The 25,309-nt window shown below is 49.4% G+C and overlaps 2 protein-coding genes across 2 annotated transcripts; both read right to left on the bottom strand.

Moving 5' to 3' along the window:
- Positions 1 to 9,592: 9,592 nt before the first annotated feature.
- Positions 9,593 to 10,534, bottom strand: LOC102451072 (olfactory receptor 52K2-like). The gene has a single exon (XM_025180230.2). It carries the CDS (start codon positions 10,532 to 10,534, stop codon positions 9,593 to 9,595), a length of 942 nt encoding a protein of 313 aa, XP_025036015.2.
- Positions 10,535 to 16,957: 6,423 nt separating this feature from the next.
- Positions 16,958 to 17,896, bottom strand: LOC102451313 (olfactory receptor 52K2-like). The gene has a single exon (XM_006114204.2). The coding sequence runs from the start codon at positions 17,894 to 17,896 to the stop codon at positions 16,958 to 16,960; it is 939 nt and encodes a 312-aa protein (XP_006114266.2).
- Positions 17,897 to 25,309: the final 7,413 nt, after the last annotated feature.

A 25,309-nucleotide genomic window follows, 5' to 3' on the forward strand; every position in this document is an offset into this window, starting at 1 on the left:
CAGTAGGGATCTATTATCAACCACCTGATCAGGTCAGTGAAAGTGACCATGAAATGCTAAGGGAGATAGAGAGGCTATCAAAATAAAAAACTCAGTAAGTGGGGATGTCAACTATCCCCATATTGACTGGGTACACGTCACCTCAGGACTGGATGCGGAGATACAATTTCTTGATGTCTTAAATGACTGCTTCTTGGAGCAGCTGGTTCTAGAACCCACAAGGGGAGGGGCTATTCTTGATTTAGTCCTAAGTGGAGCACAGGATCTGGCTCAAGAGGTAAATAATCCTAAGCAAACCACTAGGAAATAGTGACCACAATGTAATAAAATTTAACAACACTGTGGTGGGAACTCAACACTAGCATTTAATTTCAGAAAGGGAACCACACAAAAATGAGAACATAAGTTAAACAGCAATGAAAAGTTCATAGATCTCTACTGGTAAAGCCTCCTCGTGTCTGCACCATGGATTTCTCCAGAGAGAAATGTTGCAAACAAGCACCTAAGTTTCTCGTTACAGAGAAGCTCGTTATAGAACTGTCTGCAGAGCTACCCAAGTGCTGGGACATCCTGGGTGTCTTTCTGTCATGGCTCAGGCCAGCGCATGGCACTGAGGTGGCATTTCTACATGAGCTGGTTTAGGAAGGGGAGCTCAGACACTGGATGGCAGCTGATGACATCACAGGTATTTCTTCAGAGCTGCTTGGACAATTGCTCATTTTCTGGACATGCTAGGCTATGATACATCCCTTTGCAAGTTCTCAACCTGCTTCCTGAATTGTAGCCCCCAGAACTGGGGACAGTATTCCACCAACGGCTCGCAGTAATGGCCCTACTGAGATGTCGAACCACGTCCCTACGTCTACTTCACATTCCCCTTCATGTGCATCTGAGGATTGTCTGGTTTTTTTTAATGTAGTGTTGGCCAGGGAGCTCACATTCCTTTGGGTAGCTACCGTGCCTCCTCCGTCCTGCTCAGATTCACCCCTTGGCAGGACACCTTCTCCCATTTTACTAATGTCACCCACAGTCTTTGTTCCTGGATTGGGACCTCACATTTGTGTGAAAAAATATTTTCAAAGGGACCAACGCTACCGTTCCCCCAGAAATGGACGAAGGAAAGTCCTGTGGCTTCGGACATGCACAAAACCTCCTGGCATTTTAATCTATGAGGCAGTGACCCAGGTTATTGACTCAGTTGTCCCCATCATTGTTTACCAAGCCACCATTTTTTGTTTGTGTTTTCTGAAAAATTTTCCAGCAAACAGCATTGGCCCATGGATGCATCACTTCACAAGACACATTCCCATTGGCTGATGCTTTCCAGTTTACAATTCCTTCTTGCAAAGTCTCAGTTAACCAGCTTGTAGCCTGATTGATATGGCCCACATTGACTGTTAGACTGATTTTGAAAATCAGATTGTCATACCTGATTTACTCCAGTGCTTCAATGAATACGTATATTATTCAGCACAATTCACTTTGTTGAGGCAAATGTGTGATGTCATCAGAAAACACCATGAAAAGTAATGCTGGATGTTAATAATGCTGCTACCCTTCAATTCTGTACTGACCGTGTCCTGTATGGAAGTTTCCATAATTTTGTCTGGGATAAATGTCATTTCCATTGTTCCTGATATTCATAAGAAATCCTTGTTTTGCATTTATCCTTCTGGTCATGTATGTTAATGCATCAAAGTGTTATTTATTCCTCCACATAATTCAAGAACTAGAGATCAGCCCTGGAAATTAAAGGGCAGCATGTTTAAAACAAACAAAGTAATATTTCTTCACAAAACACAGTCAGCCTATGGAACTCCTTGCCAGAGGATGTCTGTGAAGACCAAAACTGTATCAGGGTCCCAAAAAAGAAAAAGAACTTCTGGAGGGGGATGGCGAGCCTCATGTGAGTGTCCCTTCTGCACAGGGCAGGGGCGAGCCACTCACAGAGCTCCAGGAAGGTGTCCCTCCTCATCCTGAAGTTCTGGGTCCACTGTCGATCCTCCCAGCGCTCCAGGACGATGCGGTCCCACCAGTCGGTGCTGGTGTCCAGATGCCAGATGCGGTGGGGCACGCCGGTGTCGGGGCGCCGCTGCGGCTCCTCCACGGCCCCCAGGGTGGCCAGGCGGAGAGGCAGGGGGCTGACGTGCACCAGGTGGTGCCAGGCAGCCTTGAGCTATTGCTGGCAGGCTTGCAACAGCAAGTCCAGAAAGTGCACCAGAAGGTGCAGGGCGAGCTCTGGCTCCATGTTGCCACCTGCGGCGGCGCCCCCGAAGGGAAGCACCGACACAGACGGGCACAGAGACCAACGCTTTGCTGTCCCTCAGCGAGGTTGGCAAGGAAGCAGGAAAAGCTGAGAACCGGCTGTCCGGGGGGGGTCCCTTTAAGCTCGACCCTCAGATAGCTTCAGACAGCAGCCACACAAAGCAACTACTGACCTGATGCCCTGCCAGAACCGGTTTCAGCTGCCCTTAAATGCCCCCCTGCGTCCAATCAGTGTGGACGCGCTAGTTCGAATTAGCAAAACGCTAATTCGAACTAGTTTTTAGTTCTAGATGTGCTAGTTCGAATTAGCTTAGTTCGAATTAACTAATTCGAACTAAGTTAGTTCGAATTAGCGCTGTAGTGTAGACATACCCTAAGAGACACAAACACACCCTTGGGCTCTGTGAGGGCAACAGAGCTGAGAGACGAAGACACATAGTGTCCCCAGGTGAGGAGAACAAGGCCAAGAGCACAGACATACACCTGGCTTCTCTGAGGGGCCCTAACCCTTCTCGACTAAATGCCAACCTTTGTGAGTGAAATGGGGCTGAGAGATAGAGACACATGGCTGGCCCCTGGGGCTATGGGGCAGAGACATACAGACACACCCGGCTCCCGTGCGGGGAACGGTGCTGGCAGACCCAGACACCCGCCTGGCCCCTGTGAGGGGAGCAGGGTGAAGAGATGCAGACACACACCCCAAACCTGTGACCTGTGTTGGGAACAGGGCCTAAAGACACGAACACATGCCCGTCCTATCTGTCCCATTTCTTCTCTGCACCTCAACCACTGTCCTTCATCAGTGGAGCCCCAAAGTTCAGAAGTTCATTTGCAGAATTCACCTCCCAGCCTAGCCACAAGGGGGTAAGGAGCCATCGTAGATGCTCTGTTGCTTGAGCCTGCTGGCCACTTGTCAATGCCAGCCACCCTGCTGGCTGCTCCTGACCACCACCCTTGCTGGCCATCCCATTGCCTGTGCTTCTCCACCTGCCACCCTGCTGGCCAAACTTTCATGCCAGCCATTCACCAAGATATCATCAACGCCCTGCCCCCCACGCAACCCAGGTCTCAGGGGTTTCAGCTGCTGCGGGGAGTCTCACTACTGGCACACACAGGAAAGTCTTCTTGCATCAAAGACACTAACCCAACGTGGGCCTACTGCTCAGAACGCGGCAGCAGTGATTTCAGTACTGCTGCATGTGACAAGATTCTCAATGGAATCTAAACTCACTCATTTATTAGCCCCTAAATAAAAAAAAGGCTCGAATATTATCTATATTCTCTCAGACGAGGCCCCATACCCACTCTCAACTCCATGGCAAGTGCTCTTAAGTTAAATGTGAATCCCTTCATCAGGGTCTGCTGGGTACAGTTTTGCAGTTCTCAATTCACACAACACATTACTACTTCTGCCCCAATTACAAGGAGACTGGGGGGCCAACACCAGCCAAAAGTGATCATTTTGGGGCAAGCAATGCCAACGTGCTTTGCATCTAGGCAGGGTGGGTGTGCCCATGCAAATGAGGTCACTGGAGTGTGCATTCAGACTCTGCTTACAGGAATATGCTTGCTTGGAAACTAACTCCGATAACATGGTGCTTTCTGCACTTTAGAGGTTGAGTCTACAGCTTACTGTCAGTGTGACAAATACCAGGGCAAAGGGTGAAGGAAAGTCCTCTAACACCGGTGTGGAGAAGGGGACTAAGGGACACAGACGTACACCCAGCCCCTCTGAGGAGAACCAAGTACAATGGCACAGAGGTAACACTCACAAATGTTCAGCCTTTGGCAAGGCAAGAGGCCAGAGAAATTCAGACTAATGCCTGGCACCTGTGAGAGGAGCAAGTTTGATTGGCACTGGCACGTAGACTCATAGAACCCTAGGGCGGGAAAAACCTTCAGGAGTCATCGAGTCCAGCTCCCTGCCCAAAGCAGGATCAACCCAACCAGATCAACCCAGCCAGATCAAGCCGAGACATAAAAACCTCTAGGGATGGAGATTCCACCCCCTCCCTAGGGAACCCATCTCAGTGCTTCCCCACCTTCCTAGGGAAATAGTTTTTCCTAAAATCCAACCTAGACCTCCCCCACTGTAACTTGAGCCCATTGCTTCTTGTTCTGCCATCTGTCACTACTGAGAACAGCCTCTCTCCAGCCTCTTTGGAACAGCACTTCAGGGAATTGAAGGCTGCTCTCAAATCCCCCCTCACTCTTCTTTTCTGCAGACTAAATAAGCCCAAATCCCTCAGCCTCTTGGTGTAGGTCAAGTGTTCCAGCCCCCTAATCATTTTGGTTGCCCTCCGCTGGACCCTCTCCAATGCGTCCACATCCTTTCTATAGTGGGAGGCCCAGAACTGGACAGAATACTCCAGATATGGCCTCACCAATGCTGACTAAAGGGGCATAATCACTTCTCTAGATCTGCTGGAAATGCTCCTCCCAATTCACCCCAATATGCCATTAGCCTTCTTGGTTACAAGGGCACCCTGTTGACTCATATCCAGCTTCTCATCCACTCATGTCCTTTTCTGCTGAACTGCTGCTCAGCCAGTTGGTCCTCAGCCTGTAACGGTGCTTGTGATTCTTCCATCCCACATGCAGGACTCTACACTTGTCCTTGTTGAACATCATCAGATTTCTTTTGCCTCAATCCTCCAATTTGTCTAGATCACTCGGCCCCCTATCCCTGCCCTCCAATGTATCTACCTCTCCCCCTAGCTTAGTGTCATCTGCAAACTTGCTGAGGGTGCAATCCATCCCCTCATCCAGGTCATTAATAAAGATGTTGACCAAAACTGGCCCTAGAACCAGTCCTTGGGGCACTCCACTTGAAACTGACTGCCAACCATACATTGAACCATCTATCACTACCCATTGGGCCCGACAGTCTACCCATCTTTCTATCCATCTTACAGTCCATTTATCCAATCCATAGTTCCTTAACTTGCTGGCAAGAATATTGTGGAAGACCGTATCAAAGGCTTTGCTAAAATCAAGATATATCACATCCACCAATTTCCCCATGTCCACAGAGCCAGTTACCTAATCATACAAGCTAATTAGATTGGTGAGACATGTCTTGTCCTTGGTGAATCTATGTTGACTATTCCTGATCACTTTCCCCTCTTCCAAGTGCTTCCTAATGGATTCCTTAAAGATCCCCTCCATGATTTTTCCAGGGACTGAGGTGAGGCTGACAGGTCTGTAGTTCCCTGGATTGTCCTTCTTCCCTTCTTTAAAGATGGGCACTATCATTTTCATTTTTCCAATAATTCGGGGCCTCTCCTCATCTCCATGAGTTTTCAAAGATAATGGCCAAAGGCTCTGCAATGACATTTGCCAACTCCCTCAGTACTCTCAGATACATTAAATCCAGACTCATGGATTTGTGTGTGTCTAGCTTTTCTAAATAGTTATAACTTGTTCTTTCTCCACCAAGAGCTGCCCACCTCCTTCCCATGCTCAACCTCTGTGAGGGAAGTGGGGCTAAAAGACACATACAACTGCCTTGCTCCTAACACTGCCAACTTTCCTGGACTAGATGCCATTGCCACAACATGGCATCCCTATTTACCATAATGGTGCCTAGTTTCTCTAGTTCAGAAGAGTTGGCAACCCTACTGGCTCCTGTGAGTAGAATGGGGCTGAAAGACACCAATGTATGCCTGGGCCGTAGTAGGGGAAGAGAGCTGAGAGACGAAGACATATGCCCACCCTCTCTGAGGTCCTTGTGAGGGAAAGGGGGCTGAGAAACACAGACACACCCGCTGCCCTCATGAAGGGAATGAACAGAAAGACTCAGACACATGCCCTGCCCCTGTCAGGGAAATGGGACCGAGAGATGTAGACACTTGGTTGGCCGCTGTGTGGGAAATGGCGTTGAGAGACTCCATCGCATGACCGGCCCCTGTGATGGGAATGAGGCAGAGAGAGGGAGACCGTTGCTTGGTCCCTATGAGTACAACGTGGGACCGAGATACAGTCAACTGGCTGCCCCCAGGAGAAACCATGGAGAGCCAGACATACTAAAAGTTCCAGGCACTGACTCAGGAGCTGGGACAGTGATACCAACCGGTGCCCAGCCCCTACCAGGGATGTGGGGCTGAGAGGTGAACATTCAGCAAACCTCCCTGAGAGAGGATGGTGGAGAGGGGAGGAGACTGACATGGTCCCCTATCTAGTAGTTGGCCGTGAGATTCAGTGCTAAACTGCTGCACTCTTGAGTTATCCAGCGTCCTGCTGGAAACCCTTTTGTTGCCAGTCCCATTCTCCTCTACGCACAGTTCATGCACCTGCCCCTCTCCCCCCATTCTTTCTCCGAGGCCTCTGCCAAGTCCCAGTCAAAGTCTTCTTCCCAAACCTCCTTCATGTATTGAGACCCCTCCTGCCCCTTTTCTAGGCCTTGGCTAGTGTCCCAAAGCAAGGGGCAGATGAGCTACTTAGACATGTTCCTGCTGGCCTGAGAATCAGGGAAAGATTCCTAGAGGGGGCATGGCAGGGGAGAGGGGCTGGTGTGAAAGGGCATGTGCAGGGGGCACATAGATTTTCCATGTGATTGATCAGGGGCCTGGCATTGTGCTTAAGGCTTCAGACCAGGGATCAGATTTGGTTTCCCCAGCTCCGGCTGTAGTCCTCTCTTTTCCAGTCTTCTCTGCCTGAGAGTAACCAGACTAGGGCACAAGACCTCCCAAATGGGTCAACTGGGGATAAACTGCCCCCATGGAACCATTCCTCCTCAGCCTCATGGGAGCAAGTTAGCTGGTGCACAGAACAATAGCTGGCTTTGTTTATCGACTTTGGGCAACTCCTTAAGCACCCTGGACCTCACCCCCAACTGTGACGTGGAGTGGCAGCAGCGCTTCATTCTCCACAGACAATCCTTCTTGTCTGTTTGGCCTGAATCTCTCATGTCGCAGTGAGGATCCTTAACAGCACGTTGTAAAGGACCTTGCTGATGTGGCGCCCATCTCACTGGGCCCAGTGGAACTGACCAACTAGAATGATGCTCCGGAGTGGTGAAAATGTGAAGCCAGAGTGTGCTGCAGACATACAGACAAGCATGTGTAAAGTAAATTAAGTTAAATAGGTAGCAGATTTAAACTAAACAAAAGGAAGTTTTTCTTCACATAGCGCACAGTCAAACTGTGGAACTCCTTGCCAGAGGATGTTGTGAAGACCAGGAATTTATCAGGATCCAAAAAAGAATGAGATAAATTCATGGAGGTTAGTTCCAGTAATGGTGATTAGCCAGGATGGTTAGGAATGTTGTTTGTTAGAGGCTGGGCATGGGTGGGATCAGGGTGTGTCTAGACTACAGAGTTTTGTCGAAAAAAGTGGACTTTTGTCGACAAAACTATAACTGCGTCTACACTACCGCTGAGTTCTGTCGACATAACGTCAACAGAACTCAGCAGTTTTGTCGACGCTGGTAAACCTCATTTTACGAGAAATAACGCCTTCTGTCGACAGTGTTTCTGTCGACAGAAGGTGTTATTGCATGTAAACTGTCCTTTGCGTCTACACTACCATGTCGACAAAGCAGCTTGCTTTGTCAACAGAACTGAATGTAGTGTAGACGCTCTTTGTCGACAGAAGTTTTGTCGACAGTATCTGTCGACAAAACTTCTGTCGACAAAAGCCTGTAGTCTAGACGTACCCTTAATGATTCTCTATTCTGTTCATTCCTGCTGGGGGCACCTGGCACTGGCCACTGTCAGAAGAAAGGACACTGGGCTAGTTGGACCTTTGGTCTGACCCAGTCTAGCCATTCTTATGTTCTTATGCTTATTAGGCCTGCTCGTCTAGTAAACTAAAGTTAATTTCAGCAGTAGGGGGTGAGTGAATTGCCTGGATCCCCAGACTTGATGGCCTTAACTTTGCCTGCATGGACCTTGCTCCTCATCTTCTGACCCATGACGTGACCCTTTAGGCTGGCTTGATAGTCAAGATATGGAACACAGTCTGCTGGGTCCTTAGGTTTCTCACCCCAGAGATGATGGGGTTCATCACAGGAGGGAAGAGCAAGTAAATGTTGGTGGTGAAGGTGAGGAGCCAGCAATGTGGATGAAACATTACTTGGTTGCTAGGTGTTATAAAGCAATTGAAAAAAGATAATAAAAGAGTAAACCACAGAGCATTGCTTCCCTGTGGATCAGTTTCAAAAGTAACAGGGAAAGGGCTAGTTATAAGTGCACAGCTGAGAGAAGCAGGCTGGATTGCTGTCTACAATGAGAGACAACATGAGAGGTTATAGAATCATAGAATACTAGAACTGGAAGCTGACCAGGAGAGGTCATTGAGTCCAGTCCCCTGCCCTAATGGCAGGACCGGGCACTGTCTAGATCATCCCTGACAGGAGTCTGTCCAACCTGCTCTTAAACATCTCCACAGATGGAGATTCCACAACTTCCCTAAGCAATTTGCTCCAGTGTTTCACCACCCTGACAGGTGGGAAGTTTTTCCTAATGTCCAACCTAAACCTCCCCTGCTGCAATTTAAGTCCATTGCTTCTTGCCCTGTCCTCAGAGGCCAAGGAGAACAATTTTAATTATTATTAAATATTTAATTATTTAACATTTATTGAAAAGCCTGCCCCTGAAAGGAGACTCAAGATTGCAGAAGTGCCGGCATACGTGGAAAAGAAGTTTCTGCTCCATATGGCGTGAGGGCTGGTGTAACCCACATACCTGCTGGCTGTGGTGCATTGTCCAATGTACTGGCACCGAGATCACTTATGCAGAGAAGAAGTTTCTTCTGCAGCCTTAGCTGAGACTCGGCTGGTTTTTAGCTCGAGTAGTAGAGTGCCATCGTGGACTGAGTTCCTGAGCTCCCAGGTTTGGTTCCGCCTGTTGGCATTACACTAGCACAGCAGATAACTAGGGAATTGCAAATACTGCCAGAAAATGTGGAGCAGGATCTGTGTGGAGACACTGGGCTGGAGCTAGGCCAGCTCAGTGGTAAAGTACAATCAGAAGGGTCTGAAAGGTTGAACGACAGGCGGGATAGGTACAACCAGCTGGGCACGAAAGAGCACAGGGTAGGTAGAGCGGGGGTAAACAACTGGGCATGAAGGTGCCCAGGGTCCATCTTCTCTGTTCAGATTGAAGATCATGGGACAGGGAAGGTCTCTAGCTGGGTATTGCCCAACATCTCTCAGGCTGCGACTCTGAGCTCACTGCGCCAGGTAGAAATGCTGAGCAAGAACAATGAAGATGGGAAGCCGGGCTTTCCTGCAAACACAACAAGCATCTTTATTAGCCCTGCAGCCCAGCCAGGCTGAGGCGGGATCCACAGCGGGGGTGACTGCACAGACCCGACATGTGGGACTCTAGGCTCGTTTGAGGCCCAGGATGTGGAGCAATCTTTGGCGGATCCCCGGGGTTCTCACCCCATAGATGATGGGGTTCATCATGGGAGGAAAGAGCAGGTAAACGTTGGCGATGAGGATGTGGACGTGGGGAGCCACGTGGCCAAAGCGGTGGGAGAAGAAGGAGAAGAAGGCGGGAGTGTAGAACGCTATCATGACACACACGTGGGAGCTGCAGGTGCTGAGGGACTTGCGCCGGGCCTCCTTGGATGGCAAGCTGAAGATGGCCCGGAGGATCAGGACGTAGGACAGGATGATGAGGATAAAATCTAACCCTGCTGTTAGAAACGCCACAAGCAGACCATAGACTCTCAGGCCTGCGGTATCCACACAGGCCAATTTCACGAGTGCCATGAACTCACAATAAGTGTGAGAAATGACATTAGTTGTGCAATACGGGAGCTGCTTCAGCAGGAATGGGTATGGGCCCAGTACAATCATCCCCCTCAGCACAACACCCAGCCCCATCTTGGCTATGGCCTGATGGGTCAGGATGTCTGAGTGTTGCAGCGGGTTACAGATGGCGACGTAGCGATCGAAGGCCATGGCCAGCATGAACCCGGACTCCATGGTACCAACTGCATGAACCAAAAACACCTGGGTCAAGCAAGCGTCAATATGAATGGCCTGGTCCCTGAACCAAAAAATGCAGAGGGTTTTGGGCACGGTGGTGGTGCAGATGACCAGGTCGGCAAACGTCAGCATGGCGAGGAAAAGGTACATGGGCTCGTGGAGACTCGGCTCGGATTTGATCACAGCCAGGAGGACGCAGTTCCCCACGACAGACAGGATGTAGACGGAGCAGAAGGGGATGGAGATCCAGACGTGGGCTTCCTCTAGCCCTGGGATGCCGAGGAGGATGAAGGTGGAGGGGTGGGGTGTGGTCCAGTTGGAAGCTGCCATGGTGAGGCTGGTTGCATGTGTTCAGTTTGCTGGCATGACTGTTTCCTGCCCCTGCAACTAATCATTACACAATCGTTAAGTATCTGGTGGGAACCTAGACTTTACCTAGATTTTAGTAAGGCATTTGATACGGACTCACATGATATTCTTATTGATAAACTAGGCAAATATAACTTAGATAGGGCCACGATAAGGTGGGTGCATAATTGGCTGGATAACCGTAGTCAGAGAGTTGTTGTTAACGGTTCTAAATCCTGCTGGAAAGGGATAACAAGTGGAGTTCCTCAGGGGTCTGTTTTGGGACCCGTACTTTTCAATATCTTCATCAATGATGTAGATATTGGGACAGAGAGTACGCTTATTAAGTTTGCAGATGATACCAAACTGGGTGGGGTTGCGACTTCTTTGGAGGATAGGGACATAATTCAAAATGACCTTAGCAAGTTAGAGAAATGGTCAGAGGTAAACAGGATGAGGTTTAATAAAGAGAAATGCAAAGTGCTCCACTTAGAAAGGAACAATCAGTTCCATACATACAAGATGGGAAGCGACTGTCTAGGAAGGAGCATGGCGGAAAGGGATCTAGGGGTCATAGTGGACCACAAGTTGAATATGAGTCAACAGTGTGATACTGTTGCAAAAAAAGCAAATATGATTCTAGGTTGTATCAACAGGTGTGTTGTAAGCAAAACTCGTGACGTCATTCTGCCGCTCTACGCTGCACTAGTTAGGCCTCAGCTGGAGTACTGTGTCCAGTTCTGGGCACCACATTTCAAGAAAGATGTGGAGAAATTGGAAAGGGTACAGAGAAGAGCAACAAGAATGATTAAAGGTTTAGAGAACATGACCTATGAAGCCAGGCTTCATGAACTGGGCTTGTTTAGTTTGGAAAAAAGAAGATTAAGGGGGGGACATGATAGCGGTTTTCAAATATCTAAAAGGGTGTCACAAGGAGGAAGGCGAAAATTTGTTCTTCTTGGTTTCTGAGGACAGGACAAGGAGTAATGGGCTTAAAGTGCAGCAGGGGAGGTTTAGATTGGACATTAGGAAAAAATTCCTAACTGTCAGGGTGGTCAAATATTGGAATAAATTGCCAAGGGAGGTGGTGGAATCTCCCTGTCTGGAGATATTTAAGAACAGGTTAGATAGACATCTGTCAGGGATGGTGTAGACGGAGCTTGATCCTGCCTTGAGGGCGGGGGGCTGGACTCGATGACCTCTCGAGGTCCCTTCCAGTCCTATTATTCTATGATTCTATGATTCTATGACAAGAGCTACATCTATTCTGTGCTAAAACAGTAACCTGCTCTTGAATTCTCCTGGTCAGACATTCCTCCCTGATTACATGGGCTTTAGCAGTAAGTGAGGGCTCAGTAGTGGTTGTTTTCTGTCTTCTCTCCTCTCAGTTAATGCACTACACACAGCAGTAAGCCTTCTGAAAGGGACATAAGAGCATCTTCATGGCACTCTGAGATCTTGTGTCCTTTACAGGCAGGACAGAGAAAGAATTGGGCAGACAACTGCTAACTACGGCCTCTGCGTACTGCTGCTCTACAAACAAGTAGCAAAAGACAGCCCCCAGGGTGATCCCTGCTGCCGCAGACACAGGGGATGTGGACCGTTCACAGACTTTGCTGGAGAGCAGACACCCAGCACATAGAAAGTGAAGCACAGAGGCCGGTGTCAATGCATTAACTAAACCCACGCTCAGTGTCTGAGGCAGGAGCTGCCTGCGGATATCGTCATCACAATTACACCCAACACAGGTGGATTCAATGACACGCTGACCGTCACCCGCCAGCCAAATTCCATCTCCGGTCCCATGCAGTTGGTGGCTGTTGGATCCAATGAGACTGAGTCAGCAGCTGCTTTGTGAGGGCGGAATCAGACCTCATAGGGAACAGCCTGAACCCCGAATATCACCCCACTCACCCTACCAGAATATACAGGGGACTCTGTGGCAAGGAGGAGAGCTAGGAAGCCTGTGAGGAAAGTCCCACTCAGTTCACATTTCCCAGCCGAGCCCCACTGGATCTCCCTGCTCTTCCATGCAGTTAAAGGGGAATGGAACCGTGAGTGTCCTCCAGGCTAACAACATTCCTGCAGACCTGCTGCCCGGACAAAGCACTCAGCCTGCCCCTCTCTAAGCTTCCCTGCCTTCTGATAACCTGTGGGGTCCCCCCACAGCCATCGCCGTGCTGTACTTCTTCTGGGCTCTTGTGTGAGGCAGGGGCCATTCACGAGGGTTATTTCTGGACTGCCAAACCCTGCACTCACCCAGCTGTGCAGCAGAGAGGGGCTGACGTGGCAGCGGGCAGTGTCCGGAGCGACTCTGTGCTGGGCCAGAGGAGAGCTGGGCGGGGAGATTTATAGCCATCGCTGTGCAATCCCAGCAGGGTTTGGGCCTCCCCTGAGCAGGTACAGCTCAGCAGAGAGTGTGAGACAGACAAACAGCCCCTGCTTTTCGGGCCTATCGAGCCCTGAGGGAGCTGGGGATTGCAACACGCCAGGGACCAGCAGAGACAAGAGAGAAAATGCTCCTTGGTATCAAACCAAAAAGCCAGGCTGGGTTTGCTGAAGGGGAGAAAATGTAGCAGCCAGTCGAAGTGGGGCACCTTCCTGGAGCCATTTATGGTTCTGGATGCAAGAAAATCATTCACGGCTGTTTGGGGGTTGAAACCACTTCTGAGAGTTGCTGCCAATGTGTTTGCCACTGTGACCCCATGTCAGGGCTGTGCCCCGCTCTGGCACTCTGAGGGCAGAAGGCGAGCTCCCGCAAGGGAGCTTAAAATAAAACAAAAACTTTGCCTCTCCTGGCACTGGTTACCAAAAATGTCCCCCCAGAGTCACAGATTTTGGGGAATCGCTGCCACCATCAAGTGATTTTTTTATCCCTAAGAAGGACGAACACTTAAACCTTCCCCCAGAGGTCCCCCAAGCTCTTTTGCCCCCAAAAAAGCTTGAAAAAAGGAAAAGAGAAAACAAGCTGCCGTCTCTGGGACCTGACCCCTCAGTCAAAGGCAAGTGATTTTTATTACAAAACAAAAGGTAAACGTGAGAAAGCAGACGTGGTTGCGAGATGTTATAGAGCATCTAAGGAAAACGAATTAGAACAAAGAGAAAAGTCTCAGGACACAATGCAAGATGGCAAATGGGGAGGCAGAGATCGACACAGAGCAGTTCAAACCAAACCACAGAATCAAGAAAAATACCCTGATCATGACTAGGTCCACTTTTCATTTACTTCCAATCTTTCCTTGTTCCCACTCCCATGCCCTGAATTCCTTGGAGGCATGGTAGTCCTGCCTGGGTTTAAATCATTCTGGCTACGTCTAGACTGGCATGATTTTCCAGAAATGCTTTTCACTGAAAAGTTTTTCGTTAAAAGCATTTTCGGAACAGAGCGTCTAGATTGGCACGGACGCTTTTCCGCAAAAGCACTTTTTGCGGAAAAGTGTCCGTGCCAATCTAGACGCACTTTTGCGCAAAAAAGACCAGATCGCCATTTTCGTGATCGGGGCTTTTTTGTGGAAAACAAATCTGGGCTGTCTACACTGGCCCTTTTGCGCCAAAAGACTTTTGCCCGAACGGGAGCAGCATAGTATTTCCGCAAGAAGCACTGATTTCTTACAGTAGGAAGTCAGTGCTTTTGCGGAAATTCAAGCGGGCAGTGTAGACAGCTGGCAAGTTTTTCCGGAAAAACGGCTGATTTTCCATAAAAACTGGCCAGTCTAGACACAACCTCTATGTCTCGCAACTCCTGGTTTTTCTCTCTCATACAAAGAAAGTAGGCAAGGAATCTCTATCCAGTTCAAATTTCAACCCTCTGTCTCGATTGGTTCTCCCGCCCCCATGGCCAACAATTTTGCTGAGTTTAACCCCTTAGTCACCAGGAGCTGGTCAGTGCTCCTCCTGTCCATTACACCCCATGATGCACCTCACTGACTCTGGGTCCTGCCAACTCCAGCTGCAGGTTTGGCCTGGGCCTGTACAGCAGCCCGAGTCCTGCATGACCCTGAGGAGTTCTCAGTCTGTGACTGCCTGGCCATGCCAGAGCCTGGGACCAGTGCGGGGCTTCAGGTGTCTCCCATAAATGCTCCAGGTTTCTCTGAGCTGGCTCCATCCTGCTCACTGCTCCCCACCCACCAGCTTGGGAGTGAGGGAATATGGGGAGCATGTAGCCCCTGTTGGAAGATAATAGGACTTGCTGCAAACTCAGGGGAAGTTTGGTTCTGACACCCCATGTCGGTTTTAAGCCTCCGCTGCAGGCAGTACAGCTTTACTGGTAAAGCCTCCTCGTGTCTGCACTACGGATTTCACCAGGTAGAAATGTTGCAAACAATCCCTTTACTCAGCACGGCTGTCCTGGCTAAAGTTTCTCGTGTTGCCCTGACATGAAACAGCTTTATCAGAGAAGCTCCTTAGAGAACTGTCTGCAGAGCTACCCAAAAGCTGGGACATCCTGGTCAGGCCAGGGCATGGTGCTGAAGTGGCATTTCTCCAATAGCTGGCTTAGGAAGGGGAGCTGTCATTGGATGGTAGCTGATGACATAACTAGTATTTCTCCTGTGCTGGTTGGAAATGGCTGATGTTCTGGTCATGCTAGATTATGATACAAACCCTTTGCAAGGTGTCAACCTACTTCCTGAAGTGTGGCCACCAGAACTGGGGACAGTATTCCACCCATGGCTCACAGTAGTGGCCCTACTGAGAGGTTGTACCATGTCCCTACTTCTACCTGATGTTGCCCTTCTTATGCATCTGAGGATTGTTTGTTTTTTCTGTAGCATCGGCTAGGGAACTCACATTTCTTTGGGTAGCTACTGTGCCTCCTCCGTCCTGCTCACAGTCACCACTTGGCAGGACACCTTCTTTCATCTTACTAATGTAACCCACAGTCCTTGTTCATGGATTAGGACTTCACATTCTGTGGAGCCAACGCTACCGTTCCCACAGAAATGGATGAAGGGAAATTCCATGTCCTGGGACGGGGTGGCCAACATGTTATAGACGAAACAGTGGTGGATACAGCGCAAAGAGCCGAGGGAAAAAAGTTGTTGAACAACAGCAACAACAACAAAAGGGCCTCTTAAAAGGGCAGTAATAGAAATGTAGCCGTCTTAGTCTGGTGTAGCTGAAACAAAAAACAGGACTATGTAGCACTTTAAAGACTAACAAGATGGTTTATTAGGTGATGAGCTTTCGAGGGCCAGACCCACTTCCTCAGATCAAATAGTGGAAGAAAATAGTCACAACCATATATACCAAAGGATACAAATTAAAAAAATGAACACATATGAAAAGGACAAATCACATTTCAGTACAGAAGGAGGATGGGGGGGAGGGAAAGTGAATGTCTGTGGGCTAATGATATTAGAGGTGATAATTAGGGACGCTATCTTTGTAATGGGTAAGATAACTAGATCCTTTGTTAAGACTCAGACACAAAGTGTCAAATTTTAGCATGAATGACAGTTCAGAGGATTCCCTTTCAAGTGCAGATTTAAAAGGTCTTTGTAGTAGGATGCAGATAGTTAAGTCACTGAGACAGTGTCCTTTCTGGTTGAAATGGCAAGAAACTGTTTTTTCTTTGTGATCCTGTCTGATATCTGTTTTGTGGGCATTGATCCTTTGGCGAAGTGTCTGAGACATTTGTCCAATGTACATAGCAGACGGACACTTTCGGCATATGATAGCATAAATTAGCTGGAGGTGAATGAGAAAGCGTGTGGTAGGGAGTGGGTCTCTAGAGGTGTATTGCCCAGCATCTCACAGGCTGAGGCCCTGATCAGGTTGCAGTGCGGAAGATCTAGGTTGGATATTAGGAAAAACGATTTCCCTAGGTGGCTGGTGAAGCACTGAGATGGGTTCCCTAGGGAGGGGGTGGAATCTCCATCCCTAGAAGTTAAGTCCTCGCTTGACAAAGCCCTGGCTGGGATGATTGAGTTGGAGTTGGCCCTCATTTGGGAAGCGGGCTGGACTGGATGGCTCCTGAAGTCTCCTCCAGCCCTAGGTTTCTCTGATTCTATAACGTGCTGCCCTCACTGTGAGCTAGGAAATGGGACAAATCTCCTTGTACCCCACATGCTGCAGGGCCAGGCCTTTGTGATACCCTGTTACTATAGCAACAGGCAGGCCTACACCCCCGCTGGTGTGAACAGCCAGAGCCCCATTGGCCTCAGCGCCAGGCCACCCAGCGATTCTGTGATACTGTTGGCCGGGTGGAAATGCTGAGTGACAACAATGAAAAGGGGAAGCCAAGTTTTGCTGCAAATCCAGCAAGCATGTTTATTAGTCCTGCTGCCCAGCCAGGCTGAGGTGGGTTTCCACAGTAGGGAGTGACTGACCCATGTGCATCCCTGGACTAGCTGATGTAGCCTGCACAGACCTTGCTCCATTACTGCTGACTCCTCATGTGGGATTTTAGGCTGGCTTGAGGCCCAGGATGTAGAGCAATCTCTGGCGGATCCCCGGGGTTCTCACCCCGTAGATGATGGGGTTCAACATGGGAGGCAAGAGCAGGTAAACGTTGGCGATGAGGATGTGGACATGGGGAGCCACGTGGCCAAAGCGGTGGGAGAAGAAGGAGAAGAAGGCGGGGGTGTAGAACGCTATCATGACACACACGTGGGAGCTGCAGGTGCTGAGGGACTTGCGCCGGGCCTCCTTTGACTGCAAGCTGAAGACGGCCCGGAGGATCAGGATGTAGGACAGGATGATGAGGATAAAATCTAACCCTGCTGTTAGAAATGCTACAACCAGACCGTAGGCTCTCAGGCCTGTGGTATCCACACAGGCCAATTTCACAAGTGCCATGAACTCACAATAGGTGTGAGAAATGATGTTAGTGCAATACGGGAGCTGCTTCAGCAGGAATGGGTACGGGCCCAGTACCATGATCCCCCTCAGCACAACACCCAGCCCGATCTTGGCTATGGCCTGATGGGTCAGGATGTCCGAGTGTCGCAGCGGGTTACAGATGGCAACGTAGCGATCGAAGGCCATGGCCAGCATGAACCCGGACTCCATGGTGGTGAGTGAATGAATCAAAAACACCTGGATGAGGCAAGCATCGATATGAATGGCCTGGTCCCTGAACCAAAAAATGCAGAGGGTTTTGGGCACGGTGGTGGTGCAGATGAGCAGGTCGGCGAATGCCAGCATGGCGAGGAAAAGGTACATGGGCTCGTGGAGGCTCGGCTCGGATTTGATCACAGCCAGGAGGAGGCAGTTCCCCACGACAGACAGGATGTAGACGGTGCAGAAGGGGATGGAGATCCAGACGTGGGCCGCCTCCAGCCCCGGGATGCCGAGGAGGATGAAGGTGGAGGGGTGGGGTGTGGTCCAGTTGGAAGCTGCCATGCTGAGGCTAGTCGGGTGTGTTTAATTTGTTGTGTGTTCAGCTCAGTTCATATCTGCTTCCTGCCCCTGAAACTAACCATTAAACAATAATTAACCATCTGTGGGAACAGGAGAAGTTCTATTCTATTGTGTGCTAATTACATAACCTGGACTTGAGTCCTCCAGTACAGACAATTACTCTCCTATTATAGAATTTTTGGCAGTGAGTGAGGGCTCTGTAGTGGGTTTTTTTTTAAAAACGTGTGTCCATTCCAGGCAGGGCAAGAGAGAATGGGGCAGAGAGCTGCTAATTCCGGCCCCTGAGTCCTGCTGTTCTACAAACAACAAACAACAGAGAACCCCAGAGCAATCCCAGCAGCCGCACACACAGGGGATGTGGACCACTCACGCCGCTAGCAGGAGAGCAGAGTCCCAGCTGACGGAAAGTGAAGCACAGAGGCCGGTGTCAATGCCTTGAACTAATCCCACATTCAGGCTGTGTCTAGACTACATGCCTCTGTCGGCAGAGGCATGTAGATTAGACACATAGGCAAAGGTAAATGAAGCCGCGATTTAAATGATCGCGGCTTCATTTACATTTACATGGCTGCCGCGCTGAGCCGACAAACAGCTGATCAGCTGTTTGTCAGCTCGCGCGCTAGTCTGGACGTTCCCCCTGTCGACATCAAATCCCTTTGTTGGTAGCCCCGTTATTCCTCGTGGAATGAGGTTTACCGGGGCTGCCGACAAAGGGCTTTGATGTCGACAGGGGGAACGTCCAGACTAGCGCGCGAGCCGACAAACAGCTGATCAGCTGTTTGTCAGCTGAGCGCGGCAGCCATGTAAATGTAAATGAAGCTGCGATCATTTAAATCGCGGCTTCATTTACCTTTTCCAAACAAACAAATCTACATGCCTCTGCCGACAGAGGCATGTAGTTTAGACGAACCCTCAGTGTCTGAGGCAGGATCTCAGATTCTGTGCACATCATCATCACAATTACACCCTACACGGGTGGATCCAATGCTACGCTGACAATAACCTGCCAGTCAAATTCTTCCTCCAGCCCGGTGCAATTGGTGGCTGTTGGATCCGATGCGACCGAGGCAGCAGCTACTTTTTGAGGGGAGAATCAGACCTCACAGGGAAGAGTCTGGACACTGCATATCAGACCATCCACCCTCCCAGAATGTACAGGGGACTCCGCCACAAGGAGGAGAGCTAGAGGCCTGCTGAGGAGAGGAAAATTCACTCCTGAGTTCCTATTTCCCTGCCAAGCCCGGCTGGACAGCCCTGCCCTTCTGTGCAGTTAAATGGGAATGGAACCATGAATGTCCCTTAGGCTAAACACCTTTCCTGCAGACCCGACGTCCGGCCATTCACAGGTGTGGATGCAAGAAAATGTTACATGCCTGTTTGGTTGCAACCTGCCAGCCTGCCCCTCTCTGAGCTTCCCTCGCTTGTGACAACCATCAGGGTCCCCCCTCACCCATCTCAGCTCTCTGCTTCTTGTGGGCCATTAACGAGGGTTATTTAACAGATCCATAGCGCTGCACTCACCCAGCTCCTGTGCAGCAGAGACGGGCTGATGTGCCAGTGGGCGGTGTCCGGAGCGACTCTGTGCTGGGCCAGAGGAGAGCTGGGCGGGGAGGTTTATAGACATCACTGTGCAATCCCAGCAGGGTTTGGGCCTCCCCTGAGCAGCTGCAGCTCAGCAAAGAGGGTGAGAGAGACAAACAGGCCCCTGCTTTTCCCAGGGCCTGAGCGTACGGCGCCCTGAGGGAGCTGGGGTTTGCAACACGCCAGGGACCAGCAGAGACAAGAGAGAAAATGCTCCTTGTTATCAAACCAATTAAAAGCCAGGCTGGGTTTGTCGAAGGGGATGAAATGCAGCAGCCCATTGAAATGCTGTACCTTCCTGGTGCCATTCACAGGTCTGGATGCAAGAAAATCTTACACGGCTGTTTGGTGGCCGAAACCGGAACATCTGATGGTTGCTGGAAATGTGACCGGCATTTTGACCCACAGGCCGGGTGACGAGGAGTTCTCAGTCTGTGGCTGCCAGGCCATGTCACAGGCTGGGCCTAGGAGGTACCCAGTGGACAGGGCAGGGCTTGTGCTACGCCTCCGGTGTCTCCTTAAATCCACCAGGGTTCTCTGAGTTTGGGCTGACCAATTCCTTCTGCCGCCTCCAGCCTGAAACTGGGAGGATGAGGGGGAGCATGTAGCCCCTGTTGGAAGGTAAAGGGCCCTGCTTCCCACTCAGAGTATGTTCCTTTTACACAATCGCAGTGTGGCTCCTATGTAAGTTGAAAGCCTCCATCGCAGGCAGGAGAACTGTGCTGCTAAACTGTTCTCGTGTCTGCACTAGGGCTTTCTGCATCTAGAAATGTTACAGACACTCCCCTGTTACTCAGAAGGGCTGCACCAGCTAAAGTTTCTCATGCAGCCCCTGCCCAAAACACCTTAAACGGAGAAGCACGTTATAGAACTGTCTGCAGCGCGGCCTGAAAGCTGTGACATCCTGGGTCTCTCTGCGTCATGGTCAGGCCAGGGCCTGGTGCCGAGGTGGCATTTCTACATTAGCTCAGGGGAGCTCAGTCACTGCAGGGCAGCTGATGACATCACTGGTATTTCTTCAGAGCTGGTTGGAAATGGCTCATTTTCTGGATGTGCTAGGCTATGCTATGAACCCTCTGCAAGGTGTCAACCTGCCTCCAGCTGTGGGGCCAATAGAACTGGGCACGGTATTTCATCAAGAGTTCACAGTTATAGCTCAATCCAGAGATTGTACCACGTCCCTACCTCGACTTCAGGTTCCCCTTCTTGTGCGTCTGAGGATTGTCTGGTTTTGCCATAGCATCAGACTGTGAGCTCACTTTCATTTGGGTAGCTACGGGGCCTCCTCCGTCCTGCTCAGAGTCACCCCTTGCCAGGACGTCTTCTCCCATCTCACTAATGTAACCCACAGTCTTTGTTCCTAGATTGGAACTTCACATTTGTGTGAAAACACATTTTCCAAGGGACCCACACTACTGTTTCCACAGAACTGGATATAGCGAAATCCTGTGACCTCTGATATGCATGAGGTCACATAGGTTATCATTACAATCCCTTCTGGCATTTTAGTCAATGAAATAGTGACCCAGGTCATTGACTCGATTGTCCCCATCATTGTTTACCAATCCACCATTTTTTTTTGTGTGTTTTCTGAAAATTTTACCAATAAACATTGGACAAAAGACATTGAACACTGGATCACTTCACTAGACAGACTCCAATTGGCTGATGCTTTCCAATTTACAATTCCTCCTCGCAAAGTCTTAGTTATCTAGCTTGTAACCCATTTGACATGGGCTACATTGACCAACATAGTGCTATTTTAAAATCAGAGTGCCATACCAAATTAACTGCAATGATTCAATGAATAAGTCTATTGCTCAGGGCAATTAGTTTTTTCAAGACAAATCTGTGATGTCTTCAGAAAAAATATGAGGTTTATTTGAAAAAAAGTATTTTCTATGAAATAATGATGTTGGATATTAATAATGCTGCTACCCTTCAATTCTATATTATATGGAAATTTATATTGTGTCCTATGTGGAAGTTTCCATAATTTTCTTTGCAATAAATATCATTTCCATTGTGCTTGGTATGCTTAAAGAAATCCTTGTTATTTTCTTTAAGATGATGGTCATGTTCTTTAATTGATTAAAGTTTGATTATTCTTCCTCAAACCACGAGAACTAGAGGTCACTCATTGAAATTAAAAAGCAGCAGTTTTAAGACAAACAAAGTAGTATTTCTTCACACAATACACAGTCAATCTATGAAACTCCTTGCCGAGGATGGTTGTGAAGACCAAAACTGTATCAGAATTCCAAAAAGAGCTACATAAATTCAGGGAAGATGCATCCTTCAAAGGCTATTAGCCAGAATAGGCAGGGATCGTGTCCCTTTGCACTTGATTGTAAGAACGTGGGAATGGGTGATAGGAATGGATAATTTCAAGATTACCTCTTATGTTCATTCTCTCTCAAGCACCTGGCATTGGCTACTTGATAGGCCATAGGTCTGACATTGGAACATCAAATTAATCACTTGCATACATTGGGGATATTTCACATAAAGCATGTCATGTAAGGTATCCTAACACAGATTATGAATTTCTGAAGCTCACTGTCTTATCTAAATAGGTGTGTCATTAGTGTGTATGGCATGAGAGAAGTGTTGTGTGTTTGTCCTTAAACTATGCTGGGAGTGGAGGAACTGCCCTGATACTAGCACCTCTGTGACAACACCAAAGGAGGCAACCAATATCCAGGTAAGTGTCCAATAACCAACAACAAGTATTATCCGGCAGGGCAGTAATAATGCCACGATTCGCTTGCCCACGGCAATACCCGGGGAATTGCTTAGCCTCGCCTAGTGAGCAAGCAAAGCCTACCAGACATGCCGGGATGTGTGCTCCCCCAGGGCATGGGCTGAGGCTGTAAAATAAAAGATGTAGGCCAGGGGTGGGGAACGTCAGGCTCAGAGGCGGCCCCCAGCTTGCCTGGAGCCATCCCCCAAAGCATAGAGATCCCTCCGTGCTAGCACTCCAGCCTCCATGCTACCCACCTACAGGGCTGGAGCACACAAAATCCTCTAGCCTGCCCCCCCCCCCCCCCACCTCCAGGCTCTGCTGTGTGAAAGGAATGTGAGGAGGGCCCTTTTCCTTCTCAGTGAGCGGTTGCTCCCTTTGCTTCTTTCTAGTGTGTGGCCCCCGATGGTGTTTTCTGTGGTTCATTGGCCCTCGAGGCAAAAAAAGTGTCTCCAGCCCTGACACAGACCGTCCGACTTTCTTCTTCCTCCACCCCATGCAAGCTGGCAGCAATGAAAATGCTGGTCCCTTTATTAACCTGTATTGGCCGGAGGCTGAGAGAAAACTGCTTAGTCCCAATATTGCCTAGTTTCTTAAGGGGAATCACAGGGTACGAGGAGTAACGGTAATTCAAATTAGGATCTTTAATTCAAACTACCTACTCCGTGCCGTGTGTATCCGCGGGCATGGAGTTCAGACTAAGGGGGATTTAAAAATGGCGGCACCCAGGAACGTGCAAATGAAGCCAGGGATTTAAATATCCTGGACTTCATTTGCAACTCCGATTGCCCTAATTACCCTACCTAGCTCGAACTAACGAGCTAGTGTAGATGTACCCATACAGACTGCATGCTTCCTTCTATTGTCCTTTGGTTCTGCCCTTTTGCCGATCACTTATACCTTATGGATCTGAATCCCTGCAGAGGGCAGTTATCTTAGTTCCCAGAGCAGAACTCTGCCCCCTCTGGCTGTCCTCCAGGGAGCCAGGTGTCTGCACAAATAGCCAGCCCCTGAAGGAAGGGCAAGGGACCCTCCCCTGAGGAGGCTTGTACACTAGTGTCAGTAATGGGCCGGCAGCCCTGAGTGGCCCTTTGTAAAGGTTCTTGGAGGGAGGAGGCTTTTCTGTCGGCCTGATGAGTCAGTAACCCCCCTTCCCTGCAGAGTGAGATGCAGCCGGCAGCCTCAGGAAGCAGCCAGGGTGCCCAGACTGTGTCTCCTGCTCCATTGAGGGCCATGATTACACAGCAGATCAGTGGCTACAGGCCGAGCACTATCTAGGGCCTGCTCCTTGCACCTGATGGTGGCTGGTACCCAGGAATCGTCCCTCAGCTAGTTAGCAATGGATGGATGGGAATGGGAACCCATGCTGGCACCCAGCACCTAGAACAGTCTAGCTCTGGCATGGGACAGGGGAGATTCCCTGACTCCCAGATGCGGGTATGGGGGCTGTACCTGCTTGGCCCAGCACACCGTCAACCTCTGGAACTCTTTGCCAGGGGTTAATCGGGAAGCCAGAACTATAGAATCATAGAATAATAGGACTGGAAGGGACCTCAAGAGGTCATCGAGTCCAGCCCCCCGCCCTCAAGGCAGGACCAAGCTCCGTCTACACCATCCCTGACAGATGTCTATCTAACCTGTTCTTAAATATCTCCAGAGAGGGAGATTCCACCACCTCCCTTGGCAATTTATTCCAATATTTGACCATCCTGACAGTTAGGAATTTTTTCCTAATGTCCAATCTAAACCTCCCTTGCTGCACTTTAAGCCCATTACTCCTTGTCCTGTCCTCAGAAACCAAGAGGAACAAATTTTCTCCTTCCTCCTTGTGACACCCTTTTAGATATTTGAAAACCGCTATCATGTCCCCCCTTAATCTTCTTTTTTCCAAACTAAACAAGCCCAGTTCATGAAGCCTGGCTTCATAGGTCATGTTCTCTAGACCTTTAATCATTCTTGTTGCTCTTCTCTGTACCCTTTCCAATTTCTCCACATCTTTCTTGAAATGTGGTGCCCAGAACTGGACACAGTACTCCAGCTGAGGCCTAATTAGTGCAGAGTAGAGCGGCAGAATGACTTCACGAGTTTTGCTTACAACACACCTGTTGATACAACCTAGAATCATATTTGCTTTTTTTGCAACAGCATCACACTGTTGACTCATATTCAACTTGTGGTCCACTATGACCCCTAGATCCCTTTCCGCCATGCTCCTTCCTAGACAGTCGCTTCCCATCTTGTATGTATGGAACTGATTGTTCCTTCCTAAGTGGAGCACTTTGCATTTCTCTTTATTAAACCTCATCCTGTTTACCTCTGACCATTTCTCTAACTTGCTAAGATCATTTTGAATTATGTCCCTATCCTCCAAAGAAGTTGCAACCCCACCCAAAAGTTGCAACCCCACTATACAAAAGTTATAAAAAAGCCCAAGTCCAGCAGTGCTAATTGGCTGGACTGGCAGGGACACAGCCCCATACTCTGGGTGCCCCACATTTTTGCGTCCCAGAGGCTGGGATTGGATGACCGTACCACTGGAAAACGGTTCTGTACATTGCCTGTGAAACCTCTGGATTGCTGAGAGATTGACCCTTGATCTTGTGCTTTGGAGAGAAGCAAGTAATCTACCTGGTACCACAAACCCCCTGTCAGAGGGTGGGAACTGGGACACAGATATTGTATCCCAGGTCTGGCACCCTCCCTCCGGCCTTTGCCGTCCCTGCTTCCTGCAGCCACCGTGGGAAGCTTGGACCTTGTTAAAATCCGCCCGTCTCCACTCACTTTAAATTGCCTGAAGCCGCAGGCAGCTTGCAATCATGGCCCCTGTGTCTCTCCATCCCTCCGGGAATCACAGCCTGCCTTTGGCAGTAATGACCAGATGCTCCTCTTGTTTCTCCCACCAACAATCCCAGCCACCTTCCGTCACCACAGCCCCGATTTCCTGTCAGAATTTCCTCCAGTGTACGTCTGCCTGGGCACTGGCTGTCCTCAGCAAACAACTCCCCTGTTTTCTCTGCAACTTTCCAACCCGCTGTTCTCCACCCAGAATCTCACTCTCTGGGTACTGGCTT

This window comes from Pelodiscus sinensis, chromosome 1 (assembly GCF_049634645.1).
Source record: "Pelodiscus sinensis isolate JC-2024 chromosome 1, ASM4963464v1, whole genome shotgun sequence".
Lineage (NCBI taxonomy): Eukaryota > Metazoa > Chordata > Testudines > Trionychidae > Pelodiscus > Pelodiscus sinensis.